General features: G+C 41.6%; 1 protein-coding gene across 1 annotated transcript in view; it reads left to right on the forward strand.

Moving 5' to 3' along the window:
- ITPKA (inositol-trisphosphate 3-kinase A) overlaps nt 1-27,193 on the forward strand; it is a 130,721-nt gene that overhangs the window by 73,563 nt on the left and 29,965 nt on the right. The window contains exon 2 of the mRNA XM_073638921.1: nt 21,884-21,974. Within this exon, the coding sequence (XP_073495022.1) occupies nt 21,884-21,974 (91 nt within the window). The remainder of the gene's footprint in view (nt 1-21,883; nt 21,975-27,193) is intronic.

The following is a 27,193-nucleotide window of genomic DNA, read 5'->3' on the forward strand; positions in this document are numbered from 1 at the left end:
AATAGTTTTTTTTATAATTTCATGTTTGGTATGAAAAAAACTCGTATGTGAAGTACACAAGTCCTGCCATGAAGTGGGAACAGTCACACTTAAATGTCAAGAACAGAGCTCAGCTTGTGAAAGTTGTGCCTGTGAATGATCTCATTTAAAGATATACCGGTACTTGTCATTTTCTTCTAGTTGCTAAAAGTAATATCTCTCCATCACTAAATAGATAAATGACCGTGTATCTCTGGCATAAGCCATGGCCGTCCTTATTAGGCCTCATTCCGACGTTCCTTTTTCACTTGCGTGTTCTGTCCGTGTTTTTCAGGGACAGAGTGTACTTATTATAGTCTACAGACCTGTTCTTATGTCCGTGGTTCTTGGTTCTTTGTGGACTAAAACAAGTCTGCGGGTCCATGTAAAACTCTGCACACTGATGGAATACTATTTGCATCCTAATGCAATCTGTTTTTCAATGACTGTTAGGGGTCCGTACAAGAAAAACGGACCGATTATTCTGATTAGAGTTTGATCAGAGTGTAGTCCAAGTGTCATCCATTTTTCCTGTACGTGGAGAAATAAGTTTTCTCCACTGAGTGCGGTCCAATTTTGGACCCATTGGCTTGCATTGATGATTTTGACCCGACCTTCATATTAAAATTGGACATGTCTCCACACTTTTCTGTGTACTTCTTGGTCCAATAAAAATCTTGGACAATCGAATGGCCCCATAGACTCTCACTGGTATGAGTACTATCTGTGAAAAATACGGATATCACTCGTACGTGAAAACCAGACGTGTAAATGAAGCCATGGGAATCATTCGGACATCAATGATTTTAGTGTACCATAAAATTGGTCCGAGTTCCACCAGCGTTCTTTTTTTTATCAGAGTTTGGTCAGTTTTTACCATCTCCCTTATCTTCTCGTATCTAGCAGTCTGTGAAAAATGGACCACACATGAATGGCACCCCGAGCGCTGTCCGATTTTTTTTATGGACCCATAGCCTTGCATTGCCGATTTTCATCTGAGACTCTGATTGATCAGAAACAGGCATGTCTGTTCGAAAAATCACGGATGTGCGAATAACCCAATTCACTATTATATGTCTATCTGTGAAAAACATGGATAGCACACATGCTCAAAAAATGGACATGTGAATGAGCCCTTAGTGGATGCTTGAGGCTATGTTTACAATGAGGTGTTTAAAAATGAGGAGTTTTTCAAGCAGAAACACAAGAAACACTTTTTTTTCAGAGTTCTTTTTTCCTGAAGAGTTTTGAAACAGGTTTTGCTCTTAAAACAATTTTTGTAGCCTTTTGATTTAACAGTGTTTGGGCTCATACAGACGTTCCCTTTTCCCGTCCGAGTTCTACTTGTGTCTATGGGGCTGTGCACATGTCTGATTTGTTTTGCGGGCCGAGTGTTCCTTGCAAAATCGCGGAGACATGTCTGAGTGTTGGATCAAAATCGGCTATAAGACTTTATGGGTCCACGAAAAAAATCGGACAGCACTCAGATGCGGAAACGCTACATAGGAGAACATAGAAAAGCTTTATTTTTTTGTTTCTCATTTGAGAGAAACTGATGTAAATCTTGTGCAATTCTCAACTAAATCATTGATGAAATTAGGACCGTTTTTGTTATATGATAAAAAAAATGGATGTCTGAATGAGCCCTTAGTTTGGAGAGGTTTCCTTCCGGATCTACTTCAAAGGAGTGATATACACTTTTTTTTACATTAGGCGTTTTTCAAAATCCCTTCAGGAAAAAAAGCTAAAATACTCCTCATGTGAACAGCCAAGTGGATTTCCCATAAAAATCAAAAGGAGCGTATTGGAAGCCATTCTTCAGGAGGATTTTGAAGAACTTCCTGTGAACATAATAACCTAAGAAACCTTCATAATTTTTTTTCTTAGTAATGCTATAAAAAAGAGCTCCAGCCCTCTGACAACTTCTAATAGTGCATATATTTGGTAGATTTACCAAATGCACTTCTCAGAAAGTTTAGAGATCTTCCTTTGCTGGAACTGCTTTAGGTCTTAACTAGGGCATGAAAATGTTCATATGACGCCCACAGGAGAATTTTGTTGCTGTGCAAAGATCCAAACATTTCTTAGTTGTTGATTAGCAAACTGCATGCCCAAGAAATCATTCATTAAGGAGTCCAGAGGAAGATCTGTATAGGAAACTTTAGAAAAACTTTTGCCAGAGTTTCACTTTTGTAGAACACCCTAGTGATTCCGCCTCCATCCTAAAATGGCAATGCATTTCAGAACATACTTTTACAATTAATGTTAGAATTTTTCACAATTTAGTGAAAAATACTATTCCGTTATTTACATGTAGATATGTAAAAATAATCACTAAAGGTGCATTAACACTGCAAGTTAGTGGTGAATGATCATTGTTAAAAGCGCTCGTTTATTGATTATGTTGCCGGGTAAACAGGCTGCCGATCACCTGATGAACGAGCAAAGCGCTTTTTCATCGGGTGACATGATCATAAGATCATGTTTTAAGTGAGTAAAATAAATAATGAATTATAAGCTATCACCATGTAAACAGGACTCACGCTGCCGAGAACAATGGCAGCCTATGTGCACTGAGCGATCTAGTATAGGTCATTCTGTTCATTTTGTTTGCTTTGGTCTCCCTGTGTAAACAGGCATTCAAATGACCACGGATCGTTAAAAGTTTACCTATTGGCGGTCGTATTGTGCCACTGGTCGGTCAGTCTAAATGGACCCTAAGAAGGAAAATACTCTTAGGGTATGTGCTCACGATGCAGAATTGGAGCAGAAAATTTCTGCAGCGTTTCTGCATGTTTTTGGCAGTAAAAACACTTGCGGACTTTACACGCGTTTTTGACGCATTTTTACATGCGGATTTGACTTGCGTTTTTCAAATGCATTGGGACCTCAAATCCGCATGCAGAAACGCACAAATAATGGACATGCTGCGGATTTTTCCGCAAGGAAAATCCGCTGTGGAGAATTCCGCAGCATGGGCACAGAACATGCAGATTTTCATTGGGGATCATGGGGGCACGGATTACCAAGCGTTTTGCAAGCGTTTACGCTGCGGAAATTCCGCAGCAAAAACGCTTGAAAAACGCATAGTGGGCACGCAGCCTTACAGTGTGAAAGCTAATATTCAGCTTAATATTTCTAAGCCAAATACTTTAGTAAAGGGAGTTTTGACAGCCAAACTGACTGTATAAGCTAAGCACATAACCTAGTAGGATCTGTAAAATTGCACCTTTTGATGTTCCAATCGTTGCCTCTGTTCTGCAGAAGCTGAAGTTTAATCAGATGGTAGTTTGGGTGCTCGGTGCACCCTTAGTGTGGCCAAGATGCTCAATGCACCATTCCGCCTACTGGTTTTGCACGTACCATCTCTTTCACTGATTATTGACAGCACTGGTTTGCCTGGTGCGAGCAGTATCCACAGAGAAAGCTCATCCAAGCCAGTGGTGTCCATCACCAATGAGGGAGTTGGGGGCATACAGAGTCAGTGCCCTGAGTCTCTTGGCTACATATGAGCTCCCAGGCACCACTCTTAGCATGTTTCTGCTGAACGGAGGCAATGATTAGAACACTAAAGGGGTGATTTTTAGAGTTGCCCTAGAAGGCTATGTGCTTAGTTTATACTGTCAGTATGGGGTGATAGATTCCCTTGAAGTGATTTTAAGCCAAAGTCTCCCTTTCGCAAATAAATTACATCAAAGTACTCCCAAGGGTATAATAATATACCATGATAAGATTTATTAAACAAGATTGTGATGGTGGGATTTCTGAAACACAAAGTCACACAATGTGCATATAGACAACAGTATGGATGCCGATGTACGTTTCGCCTTCACTTCTTCTGCGGTGTTATGGTAGGATCACCGGCTTAATTTATTTGCTTATGCTGAGCTGCTGTATAAAAGTTAATTTTTAACTTATAAAAGTTAGTTTTTAAAATACAACACAAAAAAAGACCTTATTAGAATACAGAAATTGGCATAACACTATAGTGGCGATTTGGGACAGTTAGGTGACCTGACATGTTCCCTTTAAAGAATGTCTGTTTGCTTTTGCAGTGTGTCTATTAGTCCTTTATCTGGCTTTTCTAAAAATGTGACAAAACTGCTCTATAAAACAGGCTATAGAAAAGTAGGAAAGGACCCATAGAGGAAATAAGTACAGGATAGAAGCTGGGCTGATGTATGAGCCAAAGATGACAGCAGCACCCTGGTTACAAACAGAACTCACATCCAGCCTATATTACTGGAAGGGACACTCCCACAAGAGTAAAATTTGAAACTTGGATCGAGGTGCAAACTAAGTTTCAGGGGGTCTGAAAAGAAGCACAGTTTTCTAAACGTAAAACCATTAACATTTGTAAGATATGTAAAAATTATTTTTCCATGTCAAAGGTTTCTGTAGCTTTTAAGTCTTAGCCTTCAACGTTTAGCCCTTTGTGTTACAGACATATCTTTCTGATTCACTGATAGGAAGCTGTTGCCTGCCATGGTACAGTTTGTCGTGGTCTCTGTTTCTACAAGTCTTCAAGCTCATGTTACATTTGCCACTCCTTTCGTTATTCTCTCCCGCTTTGGAAGATTTCTGCACAGTTCTTAAATCGGTGCAGAGCCTGCTGTATAAACAGGACTTTATTAACTAGGAAGTTCCCTTAATTATGCAAACTATTTGTGATAAATTGCAAAGAATCTGCGAGAACAAACTTTTCTCAAAATAGTTTGAAATCCCAGAATTGTTTGTCTAGGACTCTATGTAGACTGCTCTGAATAAATAATAAAAAAAACAGGCTTAGGTCTTGCAGCCTCTGTCTTTTCCCCCAGTGTGTGGGAGATAAGAGAAGGATCAGTGCTGTTTTACTGTCACCTGTCTGATCTTGCTTCACGATTGCATTCCTTCAGGTTACTCATGAGCGCCTCACCCAATCGATGCCAACATTTTACATTGCCAAATAAAGGAGGGGTACAGCAAATTATAGTTTATTCTTTCAGTTTTATGTTTATGTACACCTGAAACTAGTTTATAGAGAGCCTGCAGTCATATAACTCTTGACAAGGATGATCAGTGAAAACAAGATCACAATCCAGAACATTCGTTTGCGGTATGTGCGGCAGTAAAATTTCTGTACAGCACGAAATCAGTGACTGTACATACCAATGCTGATATAAAAGTGTTTGTTTTCCCCGTGACAAACGTTTAGGTTTAGATTCACTTTCTAGCATTAAAGGGATTGGTGTTGAAGTCTGCATTCACTCCATGTGACTGCAGACATGTGAATCCTCAACGTGTGAATCCTCACATCGTGCAGTGTGCACACTGTCAGGATTCTCTGGTGCCGGATTTGCATACATGCGGTCAGGTGCCAACAAGTCTATTGAGTGAGGCCAGACATGTCTAGTTGGAATGTGGCCTGAAGTATGCAAACCTTGCACTCACATGACCACCCACTCTTGGCGCCCCTTTAACATACAGCATGATCCGATAGCTAAAGAAAACAGCATTGTTCTTCTTTGCACGGAGATCCCTATATTGTAAGAATATTGTTAGAATTGCTCATTTTATCAGTAGTAACAATTTCGATAATAAATCAGTAAAGAAAAAGAAAATTTAATTCACCGAAGTAGACCAAGTTTAATTCATAAATATGTAATGCTCTTACACTTTATATTTAGACATCTGTAATGTTTAGTTATATATGCTCTACTTTTTGTAGGGTCCTTTAAGTACTTTGTTTTTGGCCATGTACCCTAAAAAAGCCCTATTAGTCATGATGGACTTGATCAGCAATTTAATTGATGGGGATATAAATGTCCAGATGCAGCCATCTCCCATCCCCATTTATCAGTTGATGTCATTTTGGCCAAAAAATGTTCTTTGTTAGATAAGCAGTTTACTTTTGTTTATAGCGGAATACATTGCAGATGTTACATTTAAAGGGTGGTTCCACTATTTTATATTGATGACCATCCATAGCATGGGTCATAAATTTCAGATCGTTCAAGGTCTAATATTGGGCACTCCCACCGATCAGCTGTTCTCAGCAACGATGGTGGCCGGATGTTAGCAGTTGTGGAGCCGCTGTTGTGTTCTGCAGATCTGCCTCTATTCTAATGAATAGGAGCACATCCGCATTACCTGGCAGCAGCTGCTACACAGTTGACTGAGCTGTGCTGTTCAGCTCCAAAACTGCTAACATCATGTGCCGGCACTGAAAACACCTGATCGGTGGGAGTACCAAGTGTCAGACCCTCACCATCTGATTTTTATACTCTATGTCAAATTTTCTCTGGAATTCCTGGCCATAAAATGCCTATAATGTTAGGGAGCTGATGCAGATTGTTGCCATGAACTTCACTCTTTACTAAAGGTAATGTTAAGGCTACGTTTACACGTTCAGTATTTAGTTTGTATTTTACATCAGTATTTATAAGCCAAAACCAGGAGTGGGTGATAAATACAGAAGTGGTGACGTGTTTCTATTATACTTTTACTCTGATTGTTCCACTCCTGATTTTGGCTTACAAACACTGATGTAAAATACTGACCGAATACTGAACGTGTGAACATGGCTTGGCAATTTTCATATATATATATGAAGATCATTTCTTAGATATTTGTCTTAAGATTCTTTCTGTGTCAGAAATATTCCATCTTATTCCGTGTTGCCTGGAACAAGTTTGATAGTGTTCTACTTTCTTGGTCTTTCGGGAACTGCGCTCATTTAAGTTATTTCTACAACTATTTTAAAGCCAGCGATAGAGACATATAATTGCAAAGCTTGATTATGAGAGGAAAATAGATACTGAGTTTTTGTAGCTCATTTAGGCTGAGGACTCTGGGGGGAACTTATATATTGAAGGAGCTCATCATCTTCTGCAAACTGGCAAGACATGGTTCGAAGAGAGCATTGTGATTTCTGTACATTATCTATAGTCATTTAAGGCTAAGGTAATGGAGACCGATCAAGAAGTTGAATCTGTAGATCCCGGTGTCATGAATATTAATGTAATACAAAGTCTGGATAGTAAGGTAAGTAGTTCTCTGATTTATTCTTTACCTTTTTTAAATGCTAATTCATAAGGTTGTCTGATTTGGAAAGCCAAAGCCAATTTTTAAATGACCTATTGGGGAACTAGCAAGAGGAAAGATTAGCTACAAAGAGTGTCTCTTTCGCTCTGGAGGACTTTATTGATTGCAATGTGTAATTCCTTATTTCTCCTGTGGGAGTGCTGCAAAGAAAGTATACTTTCTGCTGGGTTCTACAGGTTACAACTGCTTTGAGGAGTTGGTTGAAAAAATACAGGCAACTTTGTATGGCACTTACGTTATATTCTGTTAAATATAATTTATACAAAGTTAATTTTTCATGAAAAAAAAAAGATAGCAGCTTATACAGTGAGCATTTTCTGCATTATAGAGAATCTGTCACCAGGTTTTCTCAATATAAACTATGCCCACCACCTTTACCACCTCTCTTACAGAAGTCTAGCAATCTGCATATAAGCAACCAACCCTTTTCTGCATAGCCAAAAAAGTACCCTTTATAATCCTCTCATATGGCGCAGCCCGGTCCAATGGGTGTTGCTGGTATTGCTCGGCTCCTCCTCTCTCCTCGCAATTCTGCTGCCTTGCTTTACGTGGATGACGAGTCTAATGTCATCCACACAGCACCCCCAATTTCACTCCAGTGCTGGCGTGCTTCCCTCTGTCCTGTAAATGTAAGAAAATGAAAATAAAAATATCATCTAAGTCCAAAATTAGCAGTGACATTAAGGGGTTAAAGAGGTGGTCCAATGTTTTACAGTAATTCCCTTTATAATTATGCATTTTTAAGCCCTAACCAATTTTGTAATTTACTTCCTGTGATGTTTTGTTTGAGGGGAATCTTAAATGGGGCATCACAGGAGAATGGACTTGCCGTCACTTCCCTGCAGCTTCTATTATTCCCCCCTTGTACAGGACGTCATTATGGTGCTCAGCTTCTGTCACCACTGTCGCCTAATGACATATTGAATCATTTGTGATGATGGTGGCAGGGATAAGTGTCCACAGGATCTTTCTCTGCCACCACACAGGTTCTGTCTCCGCCGTCTCTTTCACTGAAATGATTTTTCATCAGGGGATGGTGATAGAAGCAGGGTGAGTGATTGCAGCTTTGCAATCTTTGATGAGGATTAGGGCAGTGCCAGAACTTGTAGGACGGCGCTGATGTCACTCACCCTTCTTCTATCACCACCCCCTGATGACGTCTCGTTTCAGTGAAAGAGGCGGCATTGACAGATGCTGTGTGGCGGCATGTACAGATGCTGTAGGGTAGTTGTGATAGAAGCTGAGATCATCTCTTCCTGCCTCCATCATCGCAATTGATTTGTGACATCATCAGTGACCGGTGGTGATAGAAGATGTGGTAAGAGACCTCAGTGCCGCCCCCTGATAACGTCCTGTTCCAAGAGGTGATAGAAGCTGCGGGAAGTGACTGCAGGGCCAGCCTCCTGTGATGTCCCGTTTTGTGACTCCACTCAAACAAAATGACACAGGTAGTAAAGTGAAAAAAAACCTGATATAGCGAGAACACTAGGAAATGTTCAAATAAAGCAAATGATAAAAGTGGTTGGGGCTGAAAGATATTTATAAAGGGCATTTTGTATTTCAGACAAGCCCTTTAAGGTCAAGGGTGGGCACAACTAATTGTTATGCAGACTTTGATGTCTGCTTGTAATGTTACTTTTAGAAGAAGAAAAGCAATTGATGTTCCAAGGCTAATGTATCAATATAGAGTAAGTGATCATCTAATAGCACCTGTAATGGATACATCGCTTATGGCTGTGTCTGGACTAATGGATTGTATTCATGTCTTATAAAATTAGATAAGATAAAAGCATTAATACAGATACAGTCTGTTATCCCTGATGCAACTTATTTGTTTTGGCCACAAATTCTGCTGAGGGTTAAAACATTGCGCCACTCTTTCATGTCTTTATATTTTTGGTTTGGCCATGTTGTGTGTACTATGGCATACCATGAGTCCAGCAGTAATTAGCTCTGATTCTTCACTGCCCATCCATGTTCAGTATGTCATGAATAGCAATAGGATTGCAAGGGACAACGGGCTCCAGTCCTGTCCCTCGAGCTAGGGAAACACTAGGCTATCCCTGTCCCCCGGGTTACCCCAGATGGTGGAGATGCCGGGGTGTCACACCTTGCTATGCTCCTATGAAAATGCTTGTCTGTTTCCTTCCCCCCTAGGAAGGTTTGGGACAGAAGCATGTGTAAGAACATAAACCAGACAGACAAGGGTAAGCAGATAGGGATAAAAGAAAACTACAATCATACAAATACACTCACTAAACAACAGAGTGGAAATCAGGGAAGGTACAGGGATGAACCAAATGGTAGCGGATAGGAAGAAAAACACACAAACCAACTCCACACAGCAATTTCTTGATAAACTCTCCAACTGCCTGCTCTAAACACTGAACCTCTCCTTCAACTCCAAACCAAGTAGTGGTAACTATCTCTGGCAAGGTCAGAAGCAAGGAGGAGGGTTCTTATACCTGTGGGGAGTAACAAACTCAGAACAGCTGATACAACCCAAGACTGAGAACTTCAGGAATCTAACTAAGCAGTTTAACCCTTGCAGCACCAGAGGAAAGAAAGCCAGAACTGCTAATAGGATGGTGAAGCCATTCTAACTACTGCAGGTGTATATACTGTACAGACCAAAAGTTTGGACACACCTTCTCATTTAAAGATTTTTCTGTATTTTCATGACTATGAAAATTGTACATTTACACTGAAGGCATCAAAACTATGTATTAACACATGTGGAATTATATACTTAACAAAAAAGTGTGAAACAACTGAAAATATGTCTTATATTCTAGGTTCTTCAAAGTAGCTACCTTTTGCTTTGATGACTGCTTTGCACACTCTTGGCATTCTCTTGATGAGCTTCAAAAGGTAGTCACTGGACATGGTCTTCCAACAATCTTGAAGGTGTTCCCAGAGATGCTTAGCACTTGTTGGCCCTTTTGCCTTCACTCTGCGGTCCAGCTCACCCCAAACCATCTCGATTGGTTTCAGGTCTGGTGACTGTGGAGGCCAGGTCATCTGGCGTAGCACCGCATCACTCTCCTTCTTGGTCAAATAGTCCTTACACAGCCTGGAGGTGTGTTTGGGGTCATTGTCCTGTTGAAAAATAAATGATGGTCCAACTAAACGCAAACCGGATGGAATAGCATGCCGCTGCAAGATGCTGTGGTAGCCATGCTGGTTCAGTATGCCTTCAATTTTGAATAAATCCCCAACGGTGTCACCAGCAAAGCACCCCCACACCATCACACCTCCTCCTCCATGCTTCACGGTGGGAACCAGGCATGTAGAGTCCATCCGTTCACCTTTTCTGCGTCGCACAAATACACGGTGGTTGGAACCAAAGATCTCAAATTTGGACTCATCAGACCAAAGCACAGATTTCCACTGGTCTAATGTCCATTCCTTGTGTTCTTTAGCCCAAACAAGTCTATTCTGCTTGTTGACTGTCCTTAGCAGTGGTTTCCTAGCAGCTATTTTACCATGAAGGTCTGCTGCACAAAGTCTCCTCTTAACAGTTGTTGTAGAGATGTGTCTGCTGCTAGAACTCTGTGTGGCATTGACCTGGTCTCTAATCTGAGCTGCTGTTAACCTGCGATTTCTGAGGCTGGTGACTCGGATAAACTTATCCTCAGAAGCAGAGGTGACTCTTGGTCTTCCTTTCCTGGGGCGGTCCTCATGTGAGCCAGTTTCTTTGTAGATCTTGATGGTTTTTGCAACTGCACTTGGGGACACTTTCAAAGTTTGCCCAATTTTTTGGACTGACTGACCTTCATTTCTTAAAGTAATGATGGCCACTCGTTTTTCTTTACTTAGCTGCTTTTTTCTTGCCGTAATACAAATTCTAACAGTCTATTCAGTAGGACTATCAGCTGTGTATCTACCTAACTTCTGCACAACATAACTGATGGTCCCAACCCCATTTATAAGGCAAGAAATCCCACTTATTAAACCTGACAGGGCACACCTGTGAAGTGAAGACCATTTCCGGTGACTACCTCTTGAAGCTCATCAAGAGAATGCCAAGAGTGTGCAAAGCAGTCATCAAAGAAAAAGGTGGCTACTTTGAAGAACCTAGAATATAAGACATATTTTCAGTTGTTTCACACTTTTTTATTAAGTATATAATTCCACATGTGTTAATTCATAGTTTTGATGCCTTCAGTGTGAATGTACAATTTTCAAAGTCATGAAAATACAGAAAAATCTTTAAATGAGAAGGTGTGTCCAAACTTTTGGTCTGTACTGTATGTCACCAGACGCTTCGATCGTCTGACCTTACTCTGTCGCGGTATCACCATGACACAGTATCTGTGTCATTTCAATGGAGGATAAATTATCTGCTATTTAGTTAGAATCAAGACTATCGAATAAGAAAACGACATGCTGACACATCATTATTTCTGCAAATAGCAGTCCTCGGCGGGGGCTCTCCAAGGCCCCTTCTTAAACTTTCTACACTTTTCTTCCAAGTTATACTCTTTACGCTTTGTTCACACTATAGTATTTATCATCTTTGTGCTGTATTTTTTTAAGAACAGACTTCATCCCGCCCAAGAAAACCTCAGTCCATGTCCTATTCTGGTCTGTACTATTTTTGTGAATCTGGTTCGAGGGTTCAAGTATGTGAGAGAAAGAAAAAATACATAGCAAACGACCATCCATGAGTTATCCTGTTTTCATCAATCTGGGTTTTTTTTGCCGAAGCAAAATTGGAAATTTACTGCTTTGTTCAAATTATAATAAAAACAACAGTAAAAAAACTATTTAAAAAATATCTCATGAAGGCAAATTCCTTAAATTTTTACTATGATCTTATAATAAATGAATGGTATTTAAAATGTTCTGAAAGAGAGGACAATTAGGTGCCGATTCATTTAAAGGGTATTTGCATCTCCAAGATCCTATCCCCAATATGTACTAGGTGTAATAATAATAATATTAGCAAATACCTCCAATTAGAAATGTAGTATAGTTCTTCTGATTCACTATGTCGCTTACTCTATGTGCCTGGCATTGCAGTATCTTAGTTATCCATTGTTACGACCACTCATTTAGTGACAGTTAGTTGTTAGTGGTCATAATCATGGATACCTTAGCTACTGCAGTGCCCTGCACATGGGGTAAGTGACATAGTGAATTAGAAGAAATATACTACATTCCTAATTGGAGGTATTTGCTAATATTATTATTATTACACCTACTGCATATTGGGATAGGATCTTAGAGATGGGAATATCCCTTTAAACCTGGTGTTGTGCACACCATTCTTAATGAATGGCTCGCTGGAGTACGATCCACCAAATTAATTGAGAGGTGCAGGCCACTTAATTAATTCTGCGCATCTTTTCTGCCGTGTGAGCCTTGCCAGAAATGCCACTCCAGTCGAGGACTGGAGTAGCATTTCTGATGTAAAAGATGTTGGCACTTTTGCGGAATTTGACAGGCGTGCGTGGCCCCGTCCCACCAAAAGTTGCACAAGTTTTGGTACTTTTCAAAGCATTTTACACCAGTATTCAGGCATAAAAGCTTTAATAAATCGCCCCTTAGGCTATGTTCACACATTGCGTTTTTTCAGCGTTTTTTTTAATGCAAATTTCCAGCTGCGTTTTACAGTACCAGCAAAGTCTATGAGATTCCAGAAATCTCATGCACACAGCTTGGTTTTTTTGATCAGTATTTTGTGCTTTGCATGTTTTTTTGCAGAATAGAGCATGTCACTTCTTTCATCTTTTTTTCAGCATTTTTTCACCCATTGAAAGTAATGGGTGGTAAAAAAAACGCACCAAAAACGCAGATGTCAGGTTTTTCAGCGTTTTTTTTGCCAAAACCAGAATGAGTATTTTTTTTTTTTTTACTGAAATTTATGTGCATGCATAACAGAGACACAAAAGGACAGTGAAAAAAAGGAGCAAAAACACACCAAAAAAAACAAGCAAAAAAGCAAGAAAAATCCTGAATAAACCTCCTGGCAAGAGATCAGGTTTTGCTGCAGAAAAAAAAATATGCTGAAATTAACGCAAAGTGTGAACAAAGCCTTAGTGTTCAGATTCAATATGGTAAAAATGTGGTTTCGCATTGTGAGTAGTTTCTTATGTGAATTAATAGGGATTTTCGGCACAACCACATTAAAAGGTTAAAAAGCCTTTATTTGTAATTAGTGTTGAGCGATACCTTCCGATATCAGGAAATATCGTATCGGATTGGATCGGACCGATACTCAAAAAGTATCGGATATCGCCGATTCCAATACAGGAAACCAATGCAAGTCAATGGGACACTAATATCGGAATGAAAATAAACCCTTTCTTTCCTTGTAGGTTAATTCTACATGAAGTAAAACAACTAAGAATAATGTAGAATGTATTATGCGAAAAGCCGGCAATTCAGTAGCGGCATACACCGGTACCCGACAATTTACAACAGAAAGAATAGAGCTTCACACATAGATTAGATAGATAGAAACATGTCAGTCACATATATATGAAGTACAGTGACAGTGTTGCTTACTGTACTTGTCATTTAGTGTTAAAGGATTTATTTAAAAAAATAATAGTGTTTTCATGCACCGTCTCTTTAAGAGAGCCGGCCGGCAATTCAGCATCTGTACCCGACAATTTAGAATAGAAGGAATAGAGAATCACACATAGATTATATAGATAGAAACATGTCAGTCACATATATATGAAGTACAGTGACAGTGTTGATTACTGTACTTGTCATTTAGTGTTAAAATAAAGGATTTATTTTAAAAAAAATTGGCGTGGGGTTCCCCTTAATTTTAGTCTCTAGCGGAGGTTAAGCAGACAGCTGGGGCAGATGTTTGAAGCCTGGGAAGGGGTAATACCCACGGAGCTTCCCAGACTACTAATATCAGCCCCCAGCGGAATACCTAGCCCTTACTAGCTATTAAAATGGGGGACCCCCCCCAAAAAAAATGATGTGGGGTCCCCCCTATTTTAATAGCTAGCAAAGGCTAGGCAGACAGCTGGGGGCTGATATTAATAGCCCAGGAAGGGAGCCATGAATATTGGCCCCCTCCCAGGCTAGAAACACCAGCCATCAGCCGCCCCAGAAATGGCGCATCCATAGGACGTGCCAATTCTGGCACTTAGCCTCGCTCTTCCCACTGCCCTGTAGCGGTGGCAGTGGGGTAATAGGACTGGGGTTGATGTCAGATTATAATGCCAGCTGACATCAAGCCCAGGTTAGTAATGGAGAGGCGTCTATAAGACACCCCCATTACTAACCCCATAGTAAAAGTTACAAAAAACACAAACACCCAGAATAAAGTCCTTTAATTGAAATAAACACACAATTCTTTATTGTTCTAAATTAGACCATACTTACCATCACGCCCATTCCAGCTGAAGCCAACGATCTCCTGCAATAAAAGAAAAATAATAAACCAACCTCATCCTTACCTTTCCATGGTTCCCACGATGGCTCCAGCTCTGCTACATCGAGATGATAGGCTGGACCGCAGCAGAACGCTGCCATCCGGCCTGTCATCCCGCAGACACTGAGAAGCGCAGGCATGCTTGCGCTCCTCAGTGTCTCTCTGTGACGGCATCCAGATGAGCCGAGTTCATGTCCAATGAACTCAGCTCACCTCATGCACGTCACTGACAGTGTGGGAAAATTCTCACGCTGAAGCGCTGAGTGCAGGAGAATTTTCCCACTCTGTCAGTGACGTGCATGAGGTGAGCCGAGTTCATTGGACATGACCTCGGCTCATCTTTATGCCGTCACAGAGAGACACTGAGGAGCGCAAGCATGCCTGCGCTTCTCAGTGTCTGCGGGATGACAGGCTCGATGGCAGCGTTCTGCTGCGGTCCAGCCTGTCATCTCGATGTAGCAGAGCTGGACCGGTCCTGGGAACCATGGAAAGGTAAGGATGAGGTTGGTTTATTATTTTTCTTTTATTGCAGGAGATCGTTGGCTTCAGCTGGAATGGGCGTGATGGTAAGTATGGTTTAATTTAGAACAATAAAGAATTGTGTCTTTATTTCAATTAAAGGACTTTATTCTGGGTGTTGTGTTTTTTTTTAATACTTTACTAGAAATTCATGGTGGTCATGTCTAATATTGGCGTGACCCCATGAATTTCGGGCTTAGGGCCAGCTGATAATGCCAAGCTGGCCTTAACCCCTTTATTACCCAGTGAGCCACCGCACCAGGGCCCTGGATGAGTTGGGTACAGCGCCAGAAGATGGCGCTTCTATGAACGCGCCATTTTCCGGGGTGGCTGCGGACTGCAATTTGCACCGGGGGGGGGGCAGAAAGCTTGGGTCTCCCTGCGCTGCAGATTCCAGCCCCCAGCTGCCTAGTTGTACCTGGCTGGACACAAAAATAGGGCGAAGCCCCACGTATTTTTTTTTTAATTATTTCATGAAATTCATGAAATAATTAAGAAAAAAAGGGCTTCCCTATATTGTTGTGTCCATCCAGGTACAAATAGGCAGCTGGTGGTTGGGGGCAGCCCGTTCCTGCCTGCTGTACCTGGCTGGACACAAATATAGGACGAAGCCCCACATCAATTTTTTTTAAATTATTTCATGAATTTCCTGAAATAATTTTAAAAAAATTGACGTGGGGCTTCGCACTATATTTGTGTCCAGCCAGGTACAGCAGGCAGGAACGGGCTGCCCCCAACCACCAGCTGCCTATTTGTACCTGGCCGGACACAACAATATAGGGAAGCACTTTTTTTCTTTATTATTTCATGAATTTCATGAAATAATTAAAAAAAAAATACGTGGGGCTTCTCCCTATTTTTATGTCCAGCCAGGTACAACTAGGCAGCTGGGGGATGGAATCTGCAGCTCAGGGAGGCCCAAGCTTTCTGCCCCCCCCCCCCCGTGCAAATTGCAGTCCGCAGCCACCCCGGAAAATGGCGCGTTCATAGAAGCTGGATGCTGTACCTGGCTGGCATACAAAAATATGGCAAAGCCCACGTCGAAATTTTTGGGAAAAATTAATTAAATAAATAATAATTTAGGGACTGCATCTTTATTAACTCCTCAAATGTCATTTAGTGTTAAAATAAAGGATTTATTTAAAAAAAAAATTGGCGTGGGATCCCCCATAATTTTAGTCTCTAGCGGAGGTTAAGCAGACGGCTGGGGAAGATGTTTGAAGCCTGGGAAGGGGGTAATACCCACGGAGCTTCCCAGGCTACTAATATCAGCCTCCAGCTGAATACCTAGCCTTTACTAGCTATTAAAATGGGGGACCCCCCCAAAAAAATGACGTGGGGTACCCCCTATTTCAATAGCTAGCAAAGGCTAGGCAGACAGCTGGGGGCTGATATTAATAGCCCAGGAAGGGTGCCATGAATATTGGCCCCCTCCCAGGCTAGAAACACCAGCCATCAGCCGCCCCAGAAATGGCGCATCCATAGGATGCGCCAATTCTGGCACTTAGCCTCGCTCTTCCACGCTGCCCTGGTGCGGTGGCAGGGGGTAATAGGGCTGGGGTTCATGTCAGCGCCAGCTGCCATGAAGCCCAGGTTAGTAATGATGGGCGTCTATAAGACACCCCCATTATTAACCTACAAAGTGTTAAAAAGAAAAAACACACACTACACCCAGAAAAAAATAATTTATTTGAAATAAAAACACAATTTTATTTAATTCTTAGTTTACTAAAAAAAATAGTTACCTGTCCACGTTCCTGCGCTGATCTCCCATGCACAGCTGTCACATCTGGAGATGGTGACAGCTGTGCATGGCTGCTGTAAGCTCACGCTGCCGGGAACACGTCCGCTCCCGGCAGCGTGAGACCTCCTTTACAGCACTGCTGTATCGTGGGAATTTCTCACGATACAGCAGGGCCGTAAAGGAGTTGACCGGAGCAGCGCTGCCTGAACTCCGGCGAACCCGCTTATGCAATGACGGGGCTGCTTTACGGCCCCGTCATTCTAGCGGCGGCAGCGGTTCAGAGCGGTCACATTCTATGTGGCTGCTCTAAACTGGAGATCATCGTGGGACACTCGTGGACTACTACGGAGGGGTAAGGATAAGGTTGTGGTTTATTATTTTATATTTTATTACAGGAGATCGATGGCTTCGGGGAATTAGGTGTCTAGGTGAGTATAGGTGTAGTTTTTTATTTTTTACTTTATTTTAGGTGGCGATCGGCGGGGACAGGTATTGTATAAACTAATTTATTGTAGGTAACCACTGGTCACCAATGACATGTATTTAAAATTTATTGGGGACACAGTAGGGCAATTTAAATAGCAGGATCAGGCTGATGGGAACTACTGCTCCCATCAAGCTGATCCTGCTGGCACGAGTGGACGGGGGACAGACATAGGCCGATGGGAGTAGTAGTGTCACATCGGCCTATGTCTGCCTGCACGCAGACACCCGCACACATCGCACAGACACCGCGCACACCCGCAGACATCGCACAGACACCGCACACACCCGCAGACATCGCACAGACACCCACACACACCAATCATGACGGGTCTGGGAGGTGAGGCTGACCTGTGCGGCCGTGGGAAAGTTCATGTGAGTTCATGCAGTCAAGCATGAACTCACATGAACCCTCTGAGGGCACCGCCGCGACTTCAAATGAACAGCTGATCGGCATCACCTGATACCTCAGCTGTTCATTTGAAATAACCGGCGGGAAAGCGCAGCACAGAACGGGAAAGCCGGCGGTGAAGTCTTTTCACTGCCGGATTCCCCGCCCGGGTCCTTCGCTCCCCGCTCCTTGGTGCTGCGCTCCCCGCCCGGTCCTAACTTACGATCGGGATGGTAGGTGGCGAGGGGAGCGGAGGATCGGGGTCGGAGGCTGCGGGGAAGCAGTATGGGGCTGTGTGATTGTTTAAAAGCCGGCGGCTTTTTACCGCCCGTCGGCTTTTAAGCAATCAGGAGAATTCTCCCACGCTGGGATGGCATTCTGATGACAGGCTGGATCGCAGCTGAGCGCTGCCATCCAGCTTGTCATCCTTCAGAGACACTGCAGAGCGCAGGCATTATGGGAACTTCCGATTCCGGTATTCGATATTGTAAAAGTATCGGAATTAAGTATCGGAATTCCGATACCGCGAATATCGGCCGATACCCGATATTTCAGTATCGGAATGCTCAACACTATTTGTAATCCAACAGAAGCTGAAAGTCCACATGATAGGTGCATAATCCGATGTGTCTGGCATTACAGATGTCCTTAATCATATTAGAAGTTTCTATGTTTGGGTGTTTGTAACTCCAGAGAGGCGTCAGTTTTACACCTATTGTATGGACTTTCAGTTTCTGATAGATTACAAATAAAGGCTTTTTAACCTTTTATTGGTGGCTGTCCCTAAAATCCCTTTCTATTTCTTCACATTTTTCTGCTTCACATCAGCAGGATTTAGCACCCATCCGACTATGGTTCCAGGACTCTTCTGCTTTTACTTTTTCTGCAATTATTTATGTTTATTTTTGTCAAAAGTAAACCTGTATGCTCTGCCAAAATGCAACAATTCCTTTAATAGATACATTATGAGCTATTTTCCTGACATCCGTCACCCATAGTCTAATACTCTATATCGGCATCCATTTATCCGATACGTGCTGAAAAAACAATTGGAAAACTTGATTTATCTGTTACACATGCCACACAGTGACAGCCGTTATCCATAGGACAATCTGTTTAATGCATATGACTTTTTTTTTGTTACAGATTCTCATGTAGCCAAATCTATGCTATTCCATCATTCATTTTCTGAACTATACTGGTATGTATGCTCAATTCTGCTGAGCTTACATATCGTGGTGATGTCTTCTCTCTTGGGTGTTAAAAAGGATCTGGCATTGAATTTCAGTGTTACATATTTAGATTGTTGAAGTTGGGGGGCCAGGATGACTGTTCTCTCTGGCGGCTTTTAAAAATGGAGTATATTTTTTCACCCAGTTCATACCTCGTATTTACTTACTTATGTAACACATGGCTAAACAGTCAATACAGACTTTCCACTCATGTGATTGCAACAGATTCCTAAACCATCTCATGACTCTTTCATAAAGTAGAAACTTCCCCGTTGATACGTGACCCCTTCCCTATCCGTGCCGGCGATCTGGAAGCTATTTAGTGCTGTCGGGAATAGGGGCCATACTGCTGGGGTTATAGACATTTCTATGTAATATCTGCTGAAGGGGATGACGGCTGGGGGACTCCGGGTCTCATCGTATCGTTATCAAAAGAGGAAGGCGATCTGTGAGATCTTAAAAAAAAAATAAATGAGGCTGCAGTTACGAGAATCCTGCAGTCACTAGAAGTGTCCGGATGCAGAAGTGCAGTGTGCACATTCCCCTGTGCGTGCTAACGGCCAAGTGGTTGGTAGAGGACTTGTTAGCGAGTATCAGTATCAACGGAGTTCCTCTAAGATTACATAAGATTATATAAAGATTTAGGATCGTGCAGAGAACTGTGAGTCTCAGCCGGGAGTGTCTATCATGTGCACGGTCTAATGTGTAATGATTGTCTTATGTTTGTGCAATCGCACTCAGTGTTGTGTATTCAGGTAATCCCATTACGCCTATTCTACAGCAGACCTGAAGTTTCTACTCAACGATGACCTGATGAACCTTGCACATCCTGCTGTTCCATGGTTGCCGCACATTGTTTCTGGTGGACCTGCAAGTTCTCTTACAGGTGCATATAAATTGCCCGGGACAACTTAGCAATCGCCAATACAGCAAGTCCATACACGCTCATTTACGAATGTGTTGCAATTATTGAAAGGAGTTGGTATCAATGATTCCTGAAAATCGCAAAAACTGCATGACTTTATTGAAAATCCATTACAAAATCGTCAGGAAAAGAGGAAAATGGACGTTGACGCGTTTCGACTCAACAGTCTTAATCGTAACGTAATGAATGATTCCTGCCTCTCAATCAGTCTACGTCCCCTGATTGACTTAAAGGTGTTGACCATTACATTTTTATTGATAGTGTATCCTACAGATTCACCCCCCTATTCAATGGGTGCAGTACCCAGCCACGACCACTATAGAAAGGCTGGAGCTGTTGTGTTCCCGCAGCATCCAAGAACTTCCAGCTGGCGGTAGTAACAACCAATCAGATATTGATGCCCTATCCTAAGGAAAGGCCATCACTAAAAAATGTAGTGGCCAACCTCTTTAATGAAAGAGCAAGTCAACGCGAAACAAGTGAATTTTCATCTGTCGTCTGGATATGTTTACACTGGATAGTAGCCAGGGCTGTGGAAGTCGGTAAACCTCTGACTCCTAAATTTCCCTGATTCCTGACTCCATGACTGCGACTACACAGCCCTGAAAGTGACCCACTTTGGTCAATCATAACCCCCTCGTAAAAGGTCCTATAAATATGGAACTGTCTTACAGACCTTAACGGGGTATTCTGGGTCACATGGTCAGTGATAACTACTAGTTCAATGGGTCTTTAACGTTGAGACTACCAATCACACTGGATCACTGTTTGCACTCTTTAAATGGAATCTGTCAACCGTTTTTTGCTACTTGATCTAAGAGCAACATGATTTAGGAGCAGAGGCCCTGATTCCAGTGTTGTATCACATACTGGGCTGCTTGCTGCAGTTTTAATAAAATCCATCTTTTCTCTGCTGCAGATCTAGCAGTTCTCTGAATGCTGAGCTGTGTATAACCCCGCCCACACTGCTGATTGGCTGCTTACTGTGTACACTGTGCATAGGAAGAAAGCAGCCAATCAGTGGTGGGGATGGGGTTATACAGAGCATGTTGGCTGCAGGATTACTAGTCCTCCTGCTGATAAAATCAGTTTTATCAAAACTACATCAAGCAACCCAGTAAGTGATACATAGCAGGAATCAGGGTTTCTGTCTCTACATTATTCTGCTCTCAGATTAGATGGCAAAAACCTGGTGACAGATTCCCTTTACAGTCTCTAGGATTGATGGAGATATCCAAGTTCGGTAGTCAGATTTCCCTTAGAGATATAATAGAGCGACAGTGAACATGCACAAACATTGCTCCATTCAAAGAGGGGTGCAGGTGCCCCATTTTGACAATCAGTGTGTATCTCAGCGGTGAAACTCACACAAATCTGGCAGTCACCTATCTGATGAATAACAAAATACCCCTTCACCACTTTTAATTTTCAGCTAATGTTCTTGTTCCGATCTCTAAGCAGGAGTGTTGTCTTAAAATGGATATTACACTTAGGCCACGGCCCCACTATCAGTATTTGGTCAGTATTCGTTCAGTATTTTTTCTCAGGAGTGCGAGCCAAAACCAGAAGAGGAACAATCAGAGAAAAGGTATAATAGAAACAAGTCACCAATTCTGCATTTATCACCCACTCCTGGTTTTGGCTCCCACTCCTGAGAAAAAATACTGACCAAATACTGATAGTGGGGCCGTGGCCTTAATTTAAGAGTGGGAATCCTCCAGATTTATGCCATTGGTTGCCATAAAATAGCATATGTTTATTCATAGGCCTTTATGCAAAAAAAGTGTGTTTCTATGCAATGGCTGACTGTGTAGGAAAGTGTAGCCTGAAGAGCTTTCTCTTCAATGGATGTCTGGTGCATGCGAAAAGGACTTTCTTTTGGCATCTGTCGGATTAATATACGGCCCTTTTGGTATTTGCACTAAGAGTATCTCACAGCGCATACCATGACTGTGGTGTAAACCTAGCTTACACCAATAATCACATTTCTGTTGTAGATGAATGTACTGTTCTCTTACTATTGTATCACACAATTTTTCTTTTTGTTTGGTTGCATAACATTATTTGTCTCCTTTTTTGCTTGCAGCACAAATCTTGGCAGAAGATCAGAACAATTGTGAACATTCCTGTTATTAGCCCTTTCAAGAGACGCTGGGTGCAGCTTGCTGGCCATACAGGTGAGCATGGCTGCAATATGGATCTGTAATTACTCACTGTGAAGTATTTAATGGGATGGTCCAGGCTTATCATGTTAATGGGATGGTCCGGGCTTATCATGTTAATGGGATGGTCCAGGCTTATTATCTCCACTATCAGATTGGGGGGGCGACACCCGAATGTAGACAGCAGTTTCTTACACTATGCAGAGCCATTTTTGTGTGAACTGCAGTTAGCTACTATTCACTTCAATTGGACCTGAGCTGCAGTACCTGAGAATGGCCACTACACAGTGATTGGTGCTGTTCAACTCCGTTCCTGAGCTGAAAACAGGTCGTGAATATGATAAACCTAGAAATCCCTGATTACAGGGTGGCAACATATTTCTTACCATTTTAAATATTATAATGTTGAAGGAGGCAGTGAGCTAAACCAATCTTGATCATTCCCAATTATATTAATAATGTTTGATAAATTCTTTGGAATAATTTAGCTTTATTATCCCTTTATTAAAACTTTTTGTACAATTTTTTTGTCATTGTTACGTATTGTAGGGGTGTTTACTATTTTTACTATAAAGAACCCTTGCCTCGATTTATGATGGAACCTTCTTTCTTCTACAGATGTAATTGCGTAATTCTGGAAATAAATGAATATTGTGCTAATTCTTTGTGATGATCTTGCAAAAATTCATACTAGTAATAGTAATCAGGGCTGTGGAGTCGGTAAGCCAAACCTCCGACTCCTCAATTTCCATGACACCGACTCCACGACTCCCTCATACATGGCTCATGTTTAAGTGATAAATTTACTACAGCACAGATTCATCTCAGCTAAAAGTCTAGACCCTTAGATCAGGAATTGGGCAGACATTTATAGGACATTTCATAACTTTCCCAAATTCTTAGGAAAAAAATATTCCCCACAAACTGCATTCAACTACTGTACCCAATTTATTATATATTTTAGGAGTCGGAGTTGGTCCATTTTATACCGACTCCGACTCCACCAAAATGGGCTCCGACTCCACAGCCCTGATAGCAAAAAGCTGGTAGCTGGGCATTATTACTATCATAAAATCTAAACATCCCAGTTATACCTATTCCTTTATACAGTATGAAGCCACAAGTACATCACGCATTTCAGCTGAAGGCGTACGCATTTGGTTTGTAAAAATGTTCTTTTATGGTCTCTGTTTTATCCCTGTTGCCCATGCCGGCAATTCAGCTGCTCCTTGTCAACTGAGAAGCTCTTCTTCTTACAGGCAGCTCTGTCAAGTGGGTTTAACTGCTGATATCTTGCTGGTGGTTATCCAGCTCCCCGCAGTTAGGCTGCACGGAGCCGACTTTTAATTAGCATGACGTCGGCAGTCTGTGATCGCCCTGAGTCGAGAGAGATCGGTACCAGGCACAATAGGCAGGAAGTTAACAACCTTAGTCCCGTAGTAAAAAAATTAAATTGTCCCAGATAATCTCTTTAAGCGTTTCAAATAAGTCCATGCACCAGGATGCAACTAGGATGCCATCAGTGCGCTGTCCAAGTTTTTCACTGACCTATAGACGTCAATATACAATTTTTATCCATGGCTCTGGTTTCTTGTTTCTTTGCCGACACTCTGCAAAATAAAACTAGATTATGTGAACAGTCCCATTTACTACACACGTGGTCAAAATTGTTGGTACCCCTCGTTTAATGAAAGAAAAACCCACGATGGTCACAGAAATAACTTGAATCTGACAAAAGTAATAATAAATTAAAAATCTATGAAAATGGACAAATGAAAGTCAGACATTGCTTTTCAACCCTGCTTCCACAGAATTTTAAAAAAAATTTAACTCATGAAATAGGCCTGGACAGAAATGATGGTACCCCTGAAAATAATGTGACAAAAGGGACATGTTAAATCAAGTTGTGTCCACTAATTAGCATCACAGGTGTCTCCAATCTTGTAATCAGTCAGTGGGCCTGTATATAGGGCTACAGATACTCACTGTGCTGTTTGGTGACATGGTGTGTACCACACTCAAGATGGACCTGAGGAAGCTAAGGAAAGAGTTGTCTCAGGAGATTAGAAAGAAAATTATAGACAAGCATGTTAAAGGTAAAGGTTATAAGACCATCTCCAATCAGCTTGATGTTCCTGTGACTACAGTTGCACATATTATTCAGAAATTTAAGCTCCATAGGACTGTAGCCAACCTCCCTGGACGTGGCCGCAGGAGGAAAATTGATGACAAACCAAAGAGACAGATAATACGAATGTTAACAAAAGAGCCCAGGAAAACTTCTAAAGAGATTAAAGGTGAACTTCAAGCTCAAGGAACATCAGTGTCAGATCGCACCATCCGTCGTTGTTTAATCCAAAGTGGACTTCATGGGAGACGACCAAGGAGAACACCATTGTTGAAAAAAAATCATAAAAAAGCGAGACTGGAATTTACCAAACTACATGTTGACAAGCAACAAAGCTTCTGGGAAAATGTCCTATGGACTTATGAGACAGAAATGGAAGTTTTTGGCAAGGCTCATCAGCCCTATATTCACAGATGGAAAATGAAGCATTTCAAGAAAAGAACACTGTCCCTACTGTGAAACATGGAGGAGGCTCTGTTATGTTCTGGGGCTGCTCTCCTGCATCTGGCACAGGGTGTTTTGAATCTGTGCAGGATACAATGAAATCTCAAGACTATCAATGGATTCTAGAGAGAAATGTGCTGCCCAGTGTCCGAAAGCTTGGTCTCAGTCGCAAGTCATAGGTCTTGCAACAGGATAATGACCCAAAACACACAGCTAAAAACACCCAAGAATGGCTAAGAGGAAAACATTGGACTATTCTGAAGTGGCCTTCTGTGAGCCCTGACCTAAATCCTATTGAGCATCTTTGGAAAGAGCTGAAACATGCTTTCTGGAAAAGGCAACCTTCAAACAAGAGACAACGGGAGCAGTTTGCTCATGAGGAGTGGGCCAAAATACCTGTCGAGAGGTGCAGAAGTCTCATTGACAGTTACAGGAATTGTTTGATTGCAGTGATTGCCTCAAAAGGTTGTTCTACAAAATATTAAGTTAAGAAGAAGAACCATCATTTCTGTCCGGGCCTATTTCATGAGTTTAATTTTTTTTTAAATTTTGTGGAAGCAGAAAAGCAATGTCTGACTTTCATTTGTTCATTTTCATAGATTTTTGATTTATTATTACTTTTGTCAGATTCAAGTTATTTCTGTGACTATTGTGAGTTTTTCTTTCATTAAACGAGGGCTACCAACAATTTTGACTATGTGTGTATAATGAGGAAGTGTTATATCCATGAAAGACACAGGTAGAAAACGTAGATAAACCATGGACGACCGTTAATCTGTACACCGCTTGTCCATCTTTCCAAGGGCAGCCATACAGAATGTTTTTCTTTTCATCATGTTGATGGTCCTCTGCATGAGCGCCACTTTTCTGGGGAAGTGATGGCACTGGAATACACTTGTCTAATCCATAGAGACCCCTCTTCACAACTTACATAACTGAAATGCTCTTACTGGTATTATTATTATTATTATTATTTATATAGCGCCATTGATTCCATGGTGGTGTACATAAGAAGAGGTTACATACAAAATACAGATATCACTTACAGTAAATGAACTAACAATGATAGACTGGTACAGAGGGAAGAGGACCCTGCCCTTGTGGGCTTACATTCTACAGGAATGGGGAAGGAGATAGTAGGTCGGTATAACATCCCTGGCGGCGTGCTAGCATGGCTTACCATCTCCCACCATGCAAGACCACAAACTTACCTATCAGTCCAGGCTGTGCGCTATACTCCTGTACTAGCTGTGTGCATGTCTCTTGTCTGCTGGCTTAGGGCGGCGGCGCTGTTACTTCCTGATTCTTAAAGCTACAGTGTGTGCAGTCCTAATGCGTCCCCAGCCTATTGCTGTGAGTCACTTGATACTTAAACCTCCCCCACCCTGTGGGAGGTGCCTGAGCAACACTTTCTTTCAGTGTGTTCTGTGCAACTGAGTTGCCAGCAGGGCTGTGGAGTCGGAGTCGGACTTAGTTTTGGTTGGAGTCGGAGTCAGTAGAAATGTACCGACTCCGACTCCAGCTTTAAAAAAAAATGTATTAATATTTCATAATTGAACTTTCATATGAATTTTATAAATGTTACTCAAATATATATGTTCTATCAAACTATGAACAACAGTGATACGCAGTTCTGCTGGAGATAGAGACATTTCTTACTTCTTGTGTGTCACTGTTCTCCACTGCCCTTATCTAATCTTATACTTGGTTAACCTCATGCTGCCCCAACCCCCTATTTACAATGTATGAAACTGAAAGTGAAAATGTGTTGCAAATTCTTAGTAGTAAAGCTCCTCCTCTAGACTAGATATTTACTAGGTGTGCGTCTTCCAAGCATCTCACAGCTGCTACTCAGAAGAGGAAGACTGTAAGAAGTATTAGCCTTTCAACAAACTTTGCATCAGTTAACTGTGAGTACATGAGGAATAACAGTATTACTGACCACTATCAGTTGTACGACCTGGCAATAATTTTGTACAATTGTTTTTAGGAAAAAATTGTCATTTGGATTGTGAATGCAGAATTAAAAACCTGAGAATGTCAAAGAAGCGTCACATTAAATCAGCTGTATTTGAACATTTCACCATCACTCAAGATAGAAAACATTAAGTCTGTCAGTGTATGACAAATGATCCAGGCGAAAACAAATGCTGTGAAGCCAAGATCAGTGCATATTCAGGCAAAGATAAAAATGCTCCTACCAGAGCTTCTAATCTAAAGAGACATTTACAGCGCTTTCATCCAGAAGTACTGAAAGCAGTGGATGAGAAAGACTGCATCCAAACCAATGAACCAGTGCCCAGCTCTTCCAGCCAAACAAAGGAGCAGAGAACTTTGCAGCCATCAGTTGCAAGATATTTTGTCAGTGACAAAGTTACTGTGACAATGACAGTAGATACATTTAAAAAACAGATCATAGAGCTTGTTGTAAAGGATAGTGTGCCTATTTCATTATTTTCACGACCAGCTTTTATGTGTCTGAATGGGGAAATGGCCCGCAAGCTTGGTGTTTCTCTGGAGAGAGAGAGTATTAGAAAATTAGTAATCGAAGAAGCTTTTAAACAAAAGGAAGAACTTAAAAAAACTCTCAAGGGACGCTTTCTGTTTCTTAAAATGGATGCCTGCACACGTCACAGAGGGAACTATTTTGCCATCAATGTCC

This window comes from Phyllobates terribilis, unplaced genomic scaffold (genome assembly GCF_046119375.1).
Source record: "Phyllobates terribilis strain yellow unplaced genomic scaffold, ASM4611937v1 Scaffold_7__3_contigs__length_470593459, whole genome shotgun sequence".
Taxonomy (NCBI): Eukaryota; Metazoa; Chordata; class Amphibia; order Anura; family Dendrobatidae; genus Phyllobates; species Phyllobates terribilis.